Genomic DNA, 12,997 nt, shown 5'->3' on the forward strand with positions numbered 1-12,997 from the left:
CGCGTATGGGGCTTTAGCAGTGGGAGGAAACCGGAGGACCTGGAGAAAACCCACGAGGTTGGACAGGCGACCCTACTCCTTGTCACGTACAACCGGGGAATCGAAACCCCGCCAGTTGACTTAATGACAGACCGTATGACACAGCGCGCTTGCTAACCATTCGGCCATCCAACCCCCCCCCCCCCCATCCCCCGCTCTTTATCGAAATCTTACATAATGCATACTGCATCTTTAATATTGTATACTATGTTGGGGTCATATATAAAACAGTAATATAATTATTTGTGATGTATTTTCCAGACTGATTGTGATGTAGAATGGAAGTTTGCTCGTAATAAACTATGGTTGAATTATATGGATGATGGTAGTACACTACCAGTTCCATTTAACATGATACCAACACCTAAATCTTTTCTCTATGCTGTCGACTTCTGTAATTTCTTATTTAAAAGGAAAGACACTAGTATATTAGAATACGGGAGAAAAAAGAAACAAACATTTCTTAAGGTAAATATTGGATATTGTGTACATTATTATTCCATGTCATATTTTGCAAATTTCGAAGAATGAAGCCCCTTAGTAAGGAAAAGCCATTGATAAAGAACATACGCCTGGATGTTTGAATGTAACCGTATAAACATTGCCATGCATGCAAGGGGTTTAAAGGACAATATTTGTGTCATTGTCATTATCACATGTGATAGAATTCGTTAAGTCATTATCACATATGTGATAGAATTCCTTAAATACGTTCCAATTATAATTTTAACACAGAGATCATTGCTGCGATAGATGCGTAATAAAAATTTCAACAATCGGAAGTAACGAACGCAATAGGAAAACATAAGTTATCCCTCTATATAACTGACTGAAGTGAAGAGTGAAAGAGTGATAACAGTTACATGGGCGAATTTCTGCTCACTGACAATTCCTTCGAAGATCAAAAGTTGTTATGTTAAGGTATAGAATGGACTTTTTCTATTTTTCTCTTACCTAGTGACAGCCAATTCTTTATGTTAAAATTTTATTTGGAACGTGTTTAGCGAGTTCTATCACATATGTGATAATGACTGACACCAATATTGTCCTTTAAATTTCGAAAAAGGGATGGAAAACTTCACTTGCCATTGTTTTGTCAAATTTCGCCTTTTTTGCATTGTTTAACGGATATCAAAATTACTGTAAGATTTACAGATGTCCTGCAGTACTCTACTCCATCACTTTGTTGAATAATATATATTTTATTTTAGAATGTTTTCTGGACTTTTTGGATTTTCTTATAGAGACCATGGGCTTAATAAAGATGTATCATATGTCACCCAGACTTAAATTGGAAATAAAACAAAATTTATATTTCATAACCCCTTAGCAAGGGTAACGAATATTAGTCTGTTAATCAAGGAAAGATCTAGGATACACTTCAGTAAATAATCAGGCTAATTCTGTGTAGAATGTCCTTACAACACGGTTGGGTGACCGAATACTCTAAGGTCTGCTCTCTCTCTCTCTCTCTCTCTCTCTCTCCTGGTCCCTTCTATTGCAAGCTTTGTGATGCTTTTTCAAAGAAGTAGTACCATCCACTTGTCAGGGTCAGGGTTAGTGGGTGACGAACTTCTTGATTAGCAATCATCTTGTGTCTGGATGAATCTATCTAATGGTTGCACGGTGACAGGTTCCTGATATATTATAATTTGGCATGGTATATCCTCGGTATTACTGTGTATTAACTAACGTCAAACGGCATCGGTAAGTCATATCCTTCGAAAACATATCAAGGGCAAATCGTATCGCTTGTAATAATATCAGGGGCAAGCGCACTACAAGATTTTTTTGTAACTCCTATACAAAAATGGTATGGTTCTCCTTCTACCGGTCATAATGTCGCATTTTTTGTCTTCGGGTCGTAAATATTCGTCCCTATTGCTGTTGCGAAATTATTTCATTGTTCTATGGCAGACAACTTGTAGCTCGGTTAAATGTCAAGGGTGGGAATTGAATGAAGAAGACAGGGAGTATAGAAGATATAATTGACCTCACTGGAGAGGTGTTTCATAGGCGCTACAATGTATGGTACGTGGCGCCGTGGAAACATCTACCTAGTGGGGTTAGAAGAACAACACAACAAAAAGATGGAATTCAATCCGTGAAATAATTCAAATGGTTTGGTAAAGTGAAAAGAAAACAAAGTTATCAGATTTCCTATGTTGAAACGCTGTAAACGTTGAAGAGATAATTATTTAAATGACCCAGACATATTGTACTGAATCAAACGGGTTAAAGTAACCCCTATCCTATTCAGGTACTACTACCTTGGTTAAAGTAACCCCTATCCTATTCAGGTACTAGTGTCCTGATCTGTATAAAGAAACCGCTATCCTAGTCAGGTACCACTATCAAGAAACATCTTCCCCAGTCAGGTACTACTGTCCTAATATGTGTGCTACTTGTTCGAATAACTACAGATTTTGAGTTCCCTACTATCCGCAGATTTTTTGCCGAGTTCATTGGTCGTCGCATTATCGCTTCACCCATGTAATGGAACAAGTGATTTAAACAAGTCTAGCGCACTCGGCAAACCTCGGCAGACTCCGGTACACTACATGTAACCTTGGGCGTATGAGAAATTCCGCCATTGGAAATACTTTCAAATTCCCGAATTACAAACTAAGGGTACAACGAAGACTCCTAATGAAGGGTGTTTTATCCTACAAAGCTTTCAATGTCTGAAGCTGTTTTTCTTTTATTTAAACAAAGGACAGCTTTGCCATGAAAATTCTGCACTATCCTCGAACGACGCCATAATAAGTAAACCGGTAGCCGCGTCACGATTGTATGGGTCAGATCTATTTACGAACGCCACCTGCAGATTCTCCAAAGGTCACGAGATGTAAACAGGGTTAGAGCACGTGATTGTTGGCGAGGATTGTGGATTAGAGTAAGACTTGGATCTAGGTCTTGGGTTGGGATTAGGGTTAGCGCTAATCCTGTTTACATCTCGAAACCTTTGAGGAAATCTGCAGGTGGCCTTAGTAAAAAGATCTAACTAATCTAACCAATTGTATGGTGTAGCTACTTTCCGTCATACAGCCGGGGGCGTTGGATGGCTGAATGGTTAGCGTGCGCGCGCTGTATCATAAAGTCTGTCATTGAGTCGACTGGCGTGGTTTCGAATCCCCGGTTGTACGTGACAAGGAGTAGGGTCGCCTGTCCAACCTCGTGGGTTTTCTCCGGGTCCTCCGGTTTCCTCCAACTGCTAAAGACCCCTGCGCGCAAGCGAATTATGTAAATAAAATTTTTAAAAAAAATATGTTAGTCCCGAAATGACCTAGTTTGTGTCGAGTGGAGGTTAAACCCCATTTTTCTCTCTCTCTCTCTCTCTCTCTCTCTCTCTCTCTCTCTCTCTCTCTCTCTCTCTCTCATATACAGCCGAAGCTAGCTGTAGGGTACTGCCGAGGGTTTTGTCTAGCTATCATTTCCGAACGACTCAATCTTTTGAGCTGAAACTTTCAGAAAAACTATTTGTGCTATTATTGCACATTTTAGCATATAATTTGTATACTTAAATTTAGTTACATCAACGGATACCCAGACAAACATTTCAAATGGGAACTGTTTTCATAGTGATATAGCTGTAATATTGTGATTGGAGGGTGTAAGGTATCTAATCACATTCCTTGGTGAAGTCTGCATCAGTAAATCTTCAGCATCACATGGATCTAGCAAACGCATGTATATATCCGCCACTTGATAACGAGATATGAACAAAGTGTTCCGAAAATATGCAAGATTATTCGACATATATATGGCCATAATCGTTTCATCAGCTTTTGAGTCTAGATGGCATTAAATAGAAAAAATCAAATTTCTTACATGTTTTTGTTTCTATTCGTGTCATTAGAAAAATTCGTTCATTCCATTATCTACTCCAATTTCAGAAACGGCGGGAAACTGTATTAAAGAACTTGAAGATAACAGAAGAAGAGACGTCATATATTGATATCATGCATCGATTGGTTAAAAGATATCTCTTCAAGTTAGAAAGAGCTAAAGATGAAAAAGAGAAACGTAAATAATCCTTTTAATTTTGCTTTCACCAATAATCTAGTTTTCTATGGAAGATATTTTAGCTCTCTACCAAGGTTTTTTTTTAATTCTTCCGCGCGTGTCTACTTCAGTTTAATAATCAAATCGTCCTAGACCCAACAAATTTTTTATTTAGATATTGATGTTTCAGATATCTTGGTTATCGATATTTAATGAAGGTCCCTTTGAAATTCAAACCATCTTTATATTTAGCCGATAAAAAATAATATTATAGAATCTACAGCGCGGTTCAAACGAACTTAGTTTGTAGTACAGCAAGGGGGGGGGGGGGTAGGGGGTAGATGGATTAGGGGTTAGCACGTGCGCGCTGTATCATTAAGTCTGTCATTGAGTCAACTGGCGTGGTTTCGAGGTTTCCAATCCCTGGTTGTACGTGACAAGGAGTAGGGTCGCCTGTCCAACCTCGTGGGTTTTCTCCGGGTCCTCCGGTTTCCTCCCACTGCGCAAATTCGTGGTGGTTCTAATTATATTTTTGTTGTTTTTTAGTTCAAAATATGACTGGTGGTGGTGGTAACTGTGGGCCCATGGATCATGTGGAAATATTTGATCCCTCCCAAGAAGAAACACCTCCCCCGGTTCCTGATATTCCTTCTAGATTCCAGTTTGCCACGCCCTTACCAGGTGAAGAAGACCCGGATGAACGGAATAAACAAAGTAAGTTGCGATTACAACATGTGTTAATGATTGCAAAATGTCTTAATTACAATGTGTGTTAATTACATGTGTTAATTACAAAATTACAGTGTGCAGTGGTACGAATTACAATGGGTGAGGATTACTGCTTGCATTGCGTCTACGTGTTAATTACAAAATATACTAATTACAACCTGCATTAATTACAGTGCGTATTAATTAATGATACAGAAAGGAAAATAAGTGTTTTCTTGACCCAAATGAACTAAAATAAAATAAATTAGTTAAATTTAGACCATGTTTTAAAAACCCCAATCGTAATTACTTTGCACATAAATCTGCAGTTTATTTAAGATCCTGGGGATATGAGAACGTTGAATATCGATTGGTGGTTGCCTCTAGATAACAATAGCTGACCTTTTCAAACGTTATCTTGTCTGAAACCCCTTTTAGAATTAACATATCTTGAAGAGTTCTGTTATTGCCAGAAACACTAGTCTGCTTTGATCACGGACAATAATAGGACAGTACAAATACCTTGTATTGTACAATGTGTATATCATTACTTTAAAACGGTGCCGTTCGGCATTAATCAATCACTAGGGAGATTTATTGTAAAGAACCATTTACTAACCGGTAATTATACGGGAAACGTTTTATAACCCTCAAACTACTGTATTTAAATATCCTTTTAAAAGTTGACATGAATATTCTTAGTTCCCTCCTCTATTATCCTGTTCACTATTTCTTTAGCTTTTCTTATCGTGCTTTTTTTCTTTTCTCTTTTTTTTCCCATCTAGTTAAATTGTCTTCTCCCAATCACCAACAGCAAGCATCTAAACGAAGACAGCAATCTAAATCACAGCAAAGACGGCCATCGGCGGCTAATCTACCTATAGCAACGACATTGGCAATACCCCAACTGGATGCAATAATGCGTCAACAAAAGTTACTGGACTTACGGTTACAACAGTTACAGTCGGACAGTAAAGACAATAATAGAATGATGGACGACGTTGAATTTATTCGCCGTTTAATGTCAGAGAACCAAAAGGCTCTGTGTAATGTGGTACAAGCGTTATCAAACATACAAGGCGAAATAGTGAACCTTGCCCAGTGTTTGCGCCCGACACCATCAAAACCTGCCCAACCAATAGAACCCACTCCTAATGCAGTGACAAACGCACACCCGAAAACGAACACTACATCCATGAATCGTTCAGCTTCAGTGAGAAAAAGATCGGCTCCTGATGAAGGGGAGAGCAAGGTATAACGTAGTGAAGACGCCTTTTAATATAATAAAATTGTGATCGAAGGGTTTAAAACAATTTCTTTAATATACATTATGACGGGTAGTGCTGGCGCTACAGCCGAAACACTGGATGATCTTAGAATATTTCTATATTGATATGATTCACGTTTCTGGAGATTTTTTATAAGGCTGTTAGTGATAAAACTCAAAACTTCTTTTATCTTTATCATAGAGAAATTATTATTATTATTATTATTATTATTATTATCGAAGTGTTGTTGATTTTGCTGTTGTGTGGATGTCTGTCTGTTTTTGTGATGTTGCGCTGCAGATGATCCATATTATAATTTGTGCGTGAACCATACCCTGGCCAATAGAACTAACGAGACTTTAAATATGCATTATGTAAGAGCTAAATCTGGCTAGTGCAAGTCATTTTTTTTCACGTATCAATTGTTAAACAAATGATTGGATTAGTTAGAACACATCCGGCATTTAATAATTTAACGATAAAATAGATAATCAAGACTTTGATAACATTGAATTTTTTCAATCGAGACTATCTTGTGAAAACTCCAAACACTCAACATTTTGCTCAGAATAAAGTATAGCAAGAACGGTCATCTCTAAATCCAAATCTTGTATAGTGCATCTTTAATATCACTGAATAGATCTAAGAGTAAAATTGTCGATCGGTAATTCTACTGCTTGTCAAATATTCACGCCGATTCCTTTTTCATAATTGAGTTTAAATTACCCATTACCTTTAAGAACGAAAGATGATATTAGATTTCCTTAAGGAATATGAAGTGTGAAAAAATATTTCTGGTGTCTTTAGTGTCACGCGATTTGATATTTATTTCTTCGCTCCCAAAACGGAACTTTTATTATTGTCCAACAAAATAACTCTACGACGCGTTTTACAAATATTTTTTTTGTTTATTATAGGTGTCGACATTACGAGTCCATTTTGTCGAATGACGCTCTTTACTTTTGTTCCACTGTATACATGGCGTAGTCAGCAGATTGGTTCCTGCAAAAGGTACCAAGGGAGACAACTACAATATTTTAACATTCTCATATTTTGTCAAAATTCGATAAAATGGATGTGCAATTTCTATAGCAATAATTTAAAGTTTTCGGTATATATTTTATATTGTGAACTTCACCTCATAGTTGTTGCACCGAATGCCTTGTTGGTTTTGATGTGTTTAGTATTTATATATTTAATTGTAAAAAGCTATTTTTCATGTAATGATCTCTATCAGAGTTATGTCCCCTTTCTTCGTCTTGCGACCTATTGCAAACACCACGTTTATTATTATTATTATTAATTTATAATGTAATTAATATTTCTAGGTAATTTAAGCCTTTAACATGTTTTCAACTAGGCAGCCAGCAATGTGTATCATACTTAACTTCTAATATGTATTATGCAGGCTTATTCATGTGGTTATTTATATTGTGGACATAACAAAAAGTGTCTGTGTGGGTAAACGGAATGGCGATCAGCATCCAGTCAATACAGTACTTTGAGCACTTTTAGACTATTATACCGTTTACCTTGTTTGTCACGTGTACTATGCCACGGAAGTGACTTATTCCCGGACGATCACGCCTACATTTCATCAAATACCCACTGTCATGGCAGGCGCGTGTCCAGCGGAGGGGGCGGGGGCAGGGAGACCGGACCGCCCCCACCCCACCCCCTCTGGCGAAGGGAATATTTTTCTCGCCTGCATTCATGGAAATAACATAGTTTTGGTTCACTCCACTGTAATCCTGGACGTGTATGCACTTAAATTAAATTATCATAAATATTATCTCAATTCTTCTGAATTTATCAAATTCGCGGACCCGTATTTCCCCCTCAACCTTGGACACCCCGCTGCTCAAATTCCTGGATACGCACCTGCATGGGTTCTTTTACGTGCATACAAAAATGTACACGAGTGGGTGCATTGTTTGTATTATTCGAACGAGGCAACTCTCGCAGGGGAAGAAACTTCATTACCCCTTCTTCATTTAGAATCCATTTTATGTTAATAATTGTTTTCAGTTTTCTATTAATGTTTGTGAACAAATTACATGTATATGTTTTTTTCCTCGTGCACTAGTTTACCCCCCACCCCCCACCCAGTAAAATATGGATGACCGAAGAAATACTAGAAATTTGTAGTCCTTGCATCCTAACTACGCTTTCCACATACGCGCTTTCTACAGCGGAGGAACACAGCGTTTCCGCGAGCGATTTTTTGTACTTTCATGTGTACAGAAAAACTGCTGAAAAATCCCAGGATATCTCTTTACAGCACAGAGCCCGACATTGTTTACATTCAGGCTCCGCCTTGTTATTATAACGCCATGTCATGTCCAAAATATATGCCATTTGCGAGATGTATTTGCAGAAACAAGAGCGGTCAGAAACAAGACTTACTAGAAGAGAACCCATTTATGTGTGTACGCCATAATGTAAAGATCCGCATGCGCACACTTAACGCGAGAAAAAACGCCAGCAAAAAAGGCGCTCATTGAGCAACCTTTTTTTTTCGCGCAACGGTCCTATTACATTTTGGGGGGTTAGATGGCGGAATGGTTAGCACGTGCGTGCTGTATCATAAAGCCTGTCATTGCGTCAACTGGCGTGGTTTCGAATCCCCGGTTATACGGGGCAAATAGTAGGGTTTCCTGTACAACCTCGTTGGTTTTCTCCGGGTCCTCCGGTTTCCTCCCACTGCTAAAAGACCCCTACGCGCAAGCGAATTATTGAAATAAAATTAAACCATATGTTAGTCCCGAAATGACCTAGTTTGTGTCGAGTGGACGTTAAACCCCATTTCTCTCTCTCTCTCTCCTATTACATTTGAATTAGACTAACTTTTTCGCCGGATGGAAACACGTACGTGGAAAGCGGGCCATAATACTATAGATATACCCTTGGTAGGGATGATATTTTATACGTGGATCGAGGTGAAGATCCAAATGGAATTGTAGTTAGATGTCTTTTATGTCGCAAACTAAACAAAGATAACCAAGAATACGAAGATCTGTGATCGTATAAAGCGGAATCATCTTTGAATGAAAGTTATGAATAAATATAAATCTTGCTGGAGTTCATTAATTTAATTCAGGCAACAATTTTGATATTATTATAAAACGTTTGAGTCTATGGTAGTCATTTGTGAAATTTGTAATCCATTGCAAACCACAAAGATCTCTAAAACGAATATCAGTCAAAAAAGGATACAAAACGAACCAGCGCCACCTATAATCTTCGCTGAAATCTTTTGATGGGCCTCTTTAAAATTAGACATAATCCATCTCAGGAGATTATCAGCCGTTGATATTTTTATTGTCTTTAATTAAATAGGCAAGTAGGGGCTAAATCTGCCTATTGCAGGTCCTTCTTAGGGTCTTAAATGTTATGTAAATTATTAATTAGACATTTATTAACATGACAAGACTATAATTAACTCTCGAAGCCATCGGGTGGCTCCGATTTTAAGTAGATTAGAACTGTTCGGCCATTTAATGATTTAATTTAAAAATGGAGAAGCGAGGCTAAGACTCGAATGACCAGTACGGTCGTTACGATCAATGCACACATCTTGTCTACACTACAACTATTGATAACTTCGCTCAAAATAAAGTAATTTGAATGAAATATTCAATATATTCACTTTGAATTATCTATTTTTGAAATATTATAGCGAGAACAGTCAGCTCTTTATCTAAATCTTACATAATGTCCCCTTAATTAAACTTGTGTGGGTTACACCGTGAAAAATGAGATATTGAGATACTTTAGTGTACTTGTCGTCTGTATGCCCACCAATTGATAATATTAAATGTGGTCTTTTAATTGTTCAAGTTTAGATATTCTGCATTTTTATTTTCCATTTTAAAATACAATTGTGTGATATATATAATAAATGATTTTACGATATCTTCTTATATATATTGTTTTCCTTGTTTTATTTCCGATGATGTGTGCTTTGTCGCCTAACAATTCTCTGTTGTCTTGAGAGAATGCGATTTTGGGACGTACAGTTGGGTATCTGAAGGCATGGAGACACTTTCCTGGTTCAATCTACTTACAATTATAATTACCATTTCGTTTCGTTTTTTTTGCTCTGCACTTTGCACTGCTCGGAAACCGATTTCCCCTTTCGTCCTCCCATCTTCAGTTCTTACCCTCTTGCACTTGGCGTCTAAATAATAAATGGTGTTGGCAGGCAAGTGTCTTCGGAAACATTTGTTTGTCTGCGATATCACCCGAAGTGGAAGTGGACGTTAAACCGCCCCCAACAACAACAGGGATTTGTGTTATAGTATGACTGATATACAAGACCGGTGACTGGGTCGGATCTAAATATTGAGACCACCTGCAGATTTCTTCAAAGTCACGAAATGTAAACAGGGTTAGGGCACGTGGTTGTTGCCGAGGATCGTGGGTTAGGGTTAGGGTTTAGACCTAACCATATATACTTGGGTTTTAAAATTCCCATAATTCGACGTAAAGTCTTGTGACCATATTTCCTTATGTTGATGGCAATGAAATACAAATATACAATATAAAACGAAACGTTATTGACTATCAGCTTATTTTCTGACCAATCCTTGACACTCCATACCTATGTTCGATCCCGACATCTTCTTTTTCTAGTTGTGAACATCATATATTCTCGGCAACTTATAGGCGGGGAGATTGAAATGAGCACGTACCCTGTACGCCGAGCGGATATTGAACTCCATAAATTTCATGCCGAGCATTTGTGTTACATTTTGCACATCGAATCTGAGATAACCATTTAAACCAATGTCGCTAACTTGCCGAAAAACACACAATGGACCATATTATTATGTGCCGAACAGAAATTAATAAATGATAAATAAATAAAGCGACAAATGGGGTCAGATAATTCTTTGAACATGTTTGTAAAAATTCAATATTATAGTGCCACAACATTTTCTATATTTTATTTACAAAATCCTTGCACGTACAGACATCAAAGCCGGCCTGCTTCTGATATTTGTCAAAATAAAGCTATCTCAAACACTATATTTATCCTTAATTTACCAGGGTCAATAATGTTTTCTTACCTGGATACAAGTTTTCATTAAATCTTGAAACATTAGAATCTCATCCTTGTTAAGTTTCGTTCTTCGTAGTTGACTACATTTCCCTTTAATTAATGGACCTACATATATGTCAACGAGTTGAATAATGAAAGCCCCAATATGCCAGAGTAAATGTTAAACGAACATATTATATTTTAAGATCAGACACACAATATACCGAAAAATATTTTGAAGTCAGTGGAAAAAAGAATAGTGGTTTAATTCCACTTGGATCTTGGTTATCTCCCTTATACAAGCATATATATATATATGTTCAAATAATACTTCTTACTATGAGCCGAGTTGATTATATTGATTACGCTTTACTTTAAGTATATTACGTAAAATATATGCTTAGTATATTTATGTGTGATGGAAGTCAAGTAATGTGAATCCATGAGGTAAGCAGATCCGCAAACTGTAAATATCCTAATCCTACGAATGATAAAGACGAGGGTAGCCATGGCCAATCGTTTGAACGTACTTTGCATGTTAATTGTTTTTTGTGTGTTACTTTTGAATTACTGAAATGAAATCAAATGGGATTTAACGTCCTACTGTTCTGCTCCGAACGGGCCTAATGAAGACTGGCATACGCCATACAGTGTGCTATGAGGGAAATTTTTCCCGGATAGCGGCACGACGGCCTACTCTTATATCGAATTCCAACTGTCAAATGATCTTTTACGTGCACGCCAATGTGTACACGGGACCTCGGGTTTTCGCCCGATCCGAACGACTAGACAGCTTTCCTTGTCAGGCCCTCCGTCCTGCATCACTGACAAGGGGGAACCTCTTCTCAATTACTAAATGCCACTCAAAAAAGACCCAAAGGCTCAACTGTACAGGTAATTTACTGGATGGGATAGTTCCAGGGGTGTTTTCCTAACTTAAAAAGAAGATATAAATAGTGAGAGTCCAGTGGAGCGTGCCTTTCGTGAGCGTCACGGGCGTTTGGTGGATTCGGATGTATATCTTGGGGGGGAAAAAAAGTCACCGGACAGTTACGATGAACTGTAGAAAGTCGACCTATTCTTTGGCATCACACAACAAATCTGATTTGGCAAGACAAAACTCTTCATGTAACATAATAATATCAACTCAAAACCAAAAGTGACCTCATTTCTTGTAGGCAGTCTTAGTTAAAATTTCGTGAAACAGGCCCCAGGGCCCTGTTTTATATAAGCATTAAACATGCATTATGCAAGAGCAAAATCTGCTTATTACAAGTCTTTCTTTAGGCCTGAAATGTTATCTAAATTATCAATTAAACATAATTAACTTATCCAGACCATAATAAACTCTCTATGTCAAGGCTAGTCTTCGATGTTGCCTGGATTAGATTCCTATATGCCGCTAACGGCCATTGATAATTAAATCAAAAAAGTGGATAATCGAGACTATGCTGTTTATATTAATGATTTTAGAAATGATGACCGAGACTATGGAAACATTTCACCCGCTTCTTTCTCGGCTCATAGTGGATCAATTTGACTGAAATTTTCAGCAAATTACCTTTACACTATCTAGTTTTTAACTATTATAGCGAGAACTGCCATCTCTTTATCTTATCTCCCATAATGTATCTTTAAGTGGCTTGTTACTTTATCCATATTATTCATATTATTCCATTCATGGTTGTGTATAAGAATAATGAATAAATACTTTTTAAATCAACATTTCTGTTTCTGTTCATTTTATCATTTAGATCTAGGCCTATATAGGCCTATATGTGGAGTGATGAAAAATCTGTTATTAGATGAACAAAATGCAGGTGGTTATTAGATGAATAAAATGCAGGAGAAAAAAATATGCTCTGTCCGAGGAGGGGAGAGTCCAGATACCCCCGACCCCCATTTGGACACGCGCCAGACTTGTATAGCCTAA

General features: G+C 37.5%; 1 protein-coding gene across 3 annotated transcripts in view; it reads left to right on the top strand.

Moving 5' to 3' along the window:
* Positions 1-9,925, top strand: part of LOC126811755 (short transient receptor potential channel 7) — a 164,377-nt gene extending 154,452 nt beyond the window's left edge. For 2 of the 3 annotated variants that reach the window (XM_050537641.2, XM_050537643.2), the window contains 5 exons: positions 301-507; positions 3,936-4,065; positions 4,591-4,758; positions 5,538-6,004; positions 6,938-9,925. In XM_050537641.2, the coding sequence (XP_050393598.1) occupies positions 301-507; positions 3,936-4,065; positions 4,591-4,758; positions 5,538-6,004; positions 6,938-6,970 (1,005 nt within the window). In that variant the 3' untranslated portion in view covers positions 6,971-9,925. Of the gene's footprint in view, positions 1-300; positions 508-3,935; positions 4,066-4,590; positions 4,759-5,537 lie in introns of all 3 variants that reach the window. The other variant, XM_050537642.2, reaches the window with a different exon arrangement.
* The last annotated feature ends 3,072 nt before the right edge of the window (positions 9,926-12,997 follow it).

The sequence above is a fragment of the Patella vulgata genome, chromosome 2, assembly GCF_932274485.2.
Source record: "Patella vulgata chromosome 2, xgPatVulg1.2, whole genome shotgun sequence".
Lineage (NCBI taxonomy): Eukaryota > Metazoa > Mollusca > Gastropoda > Patellidae > Patella > Patella vulgata.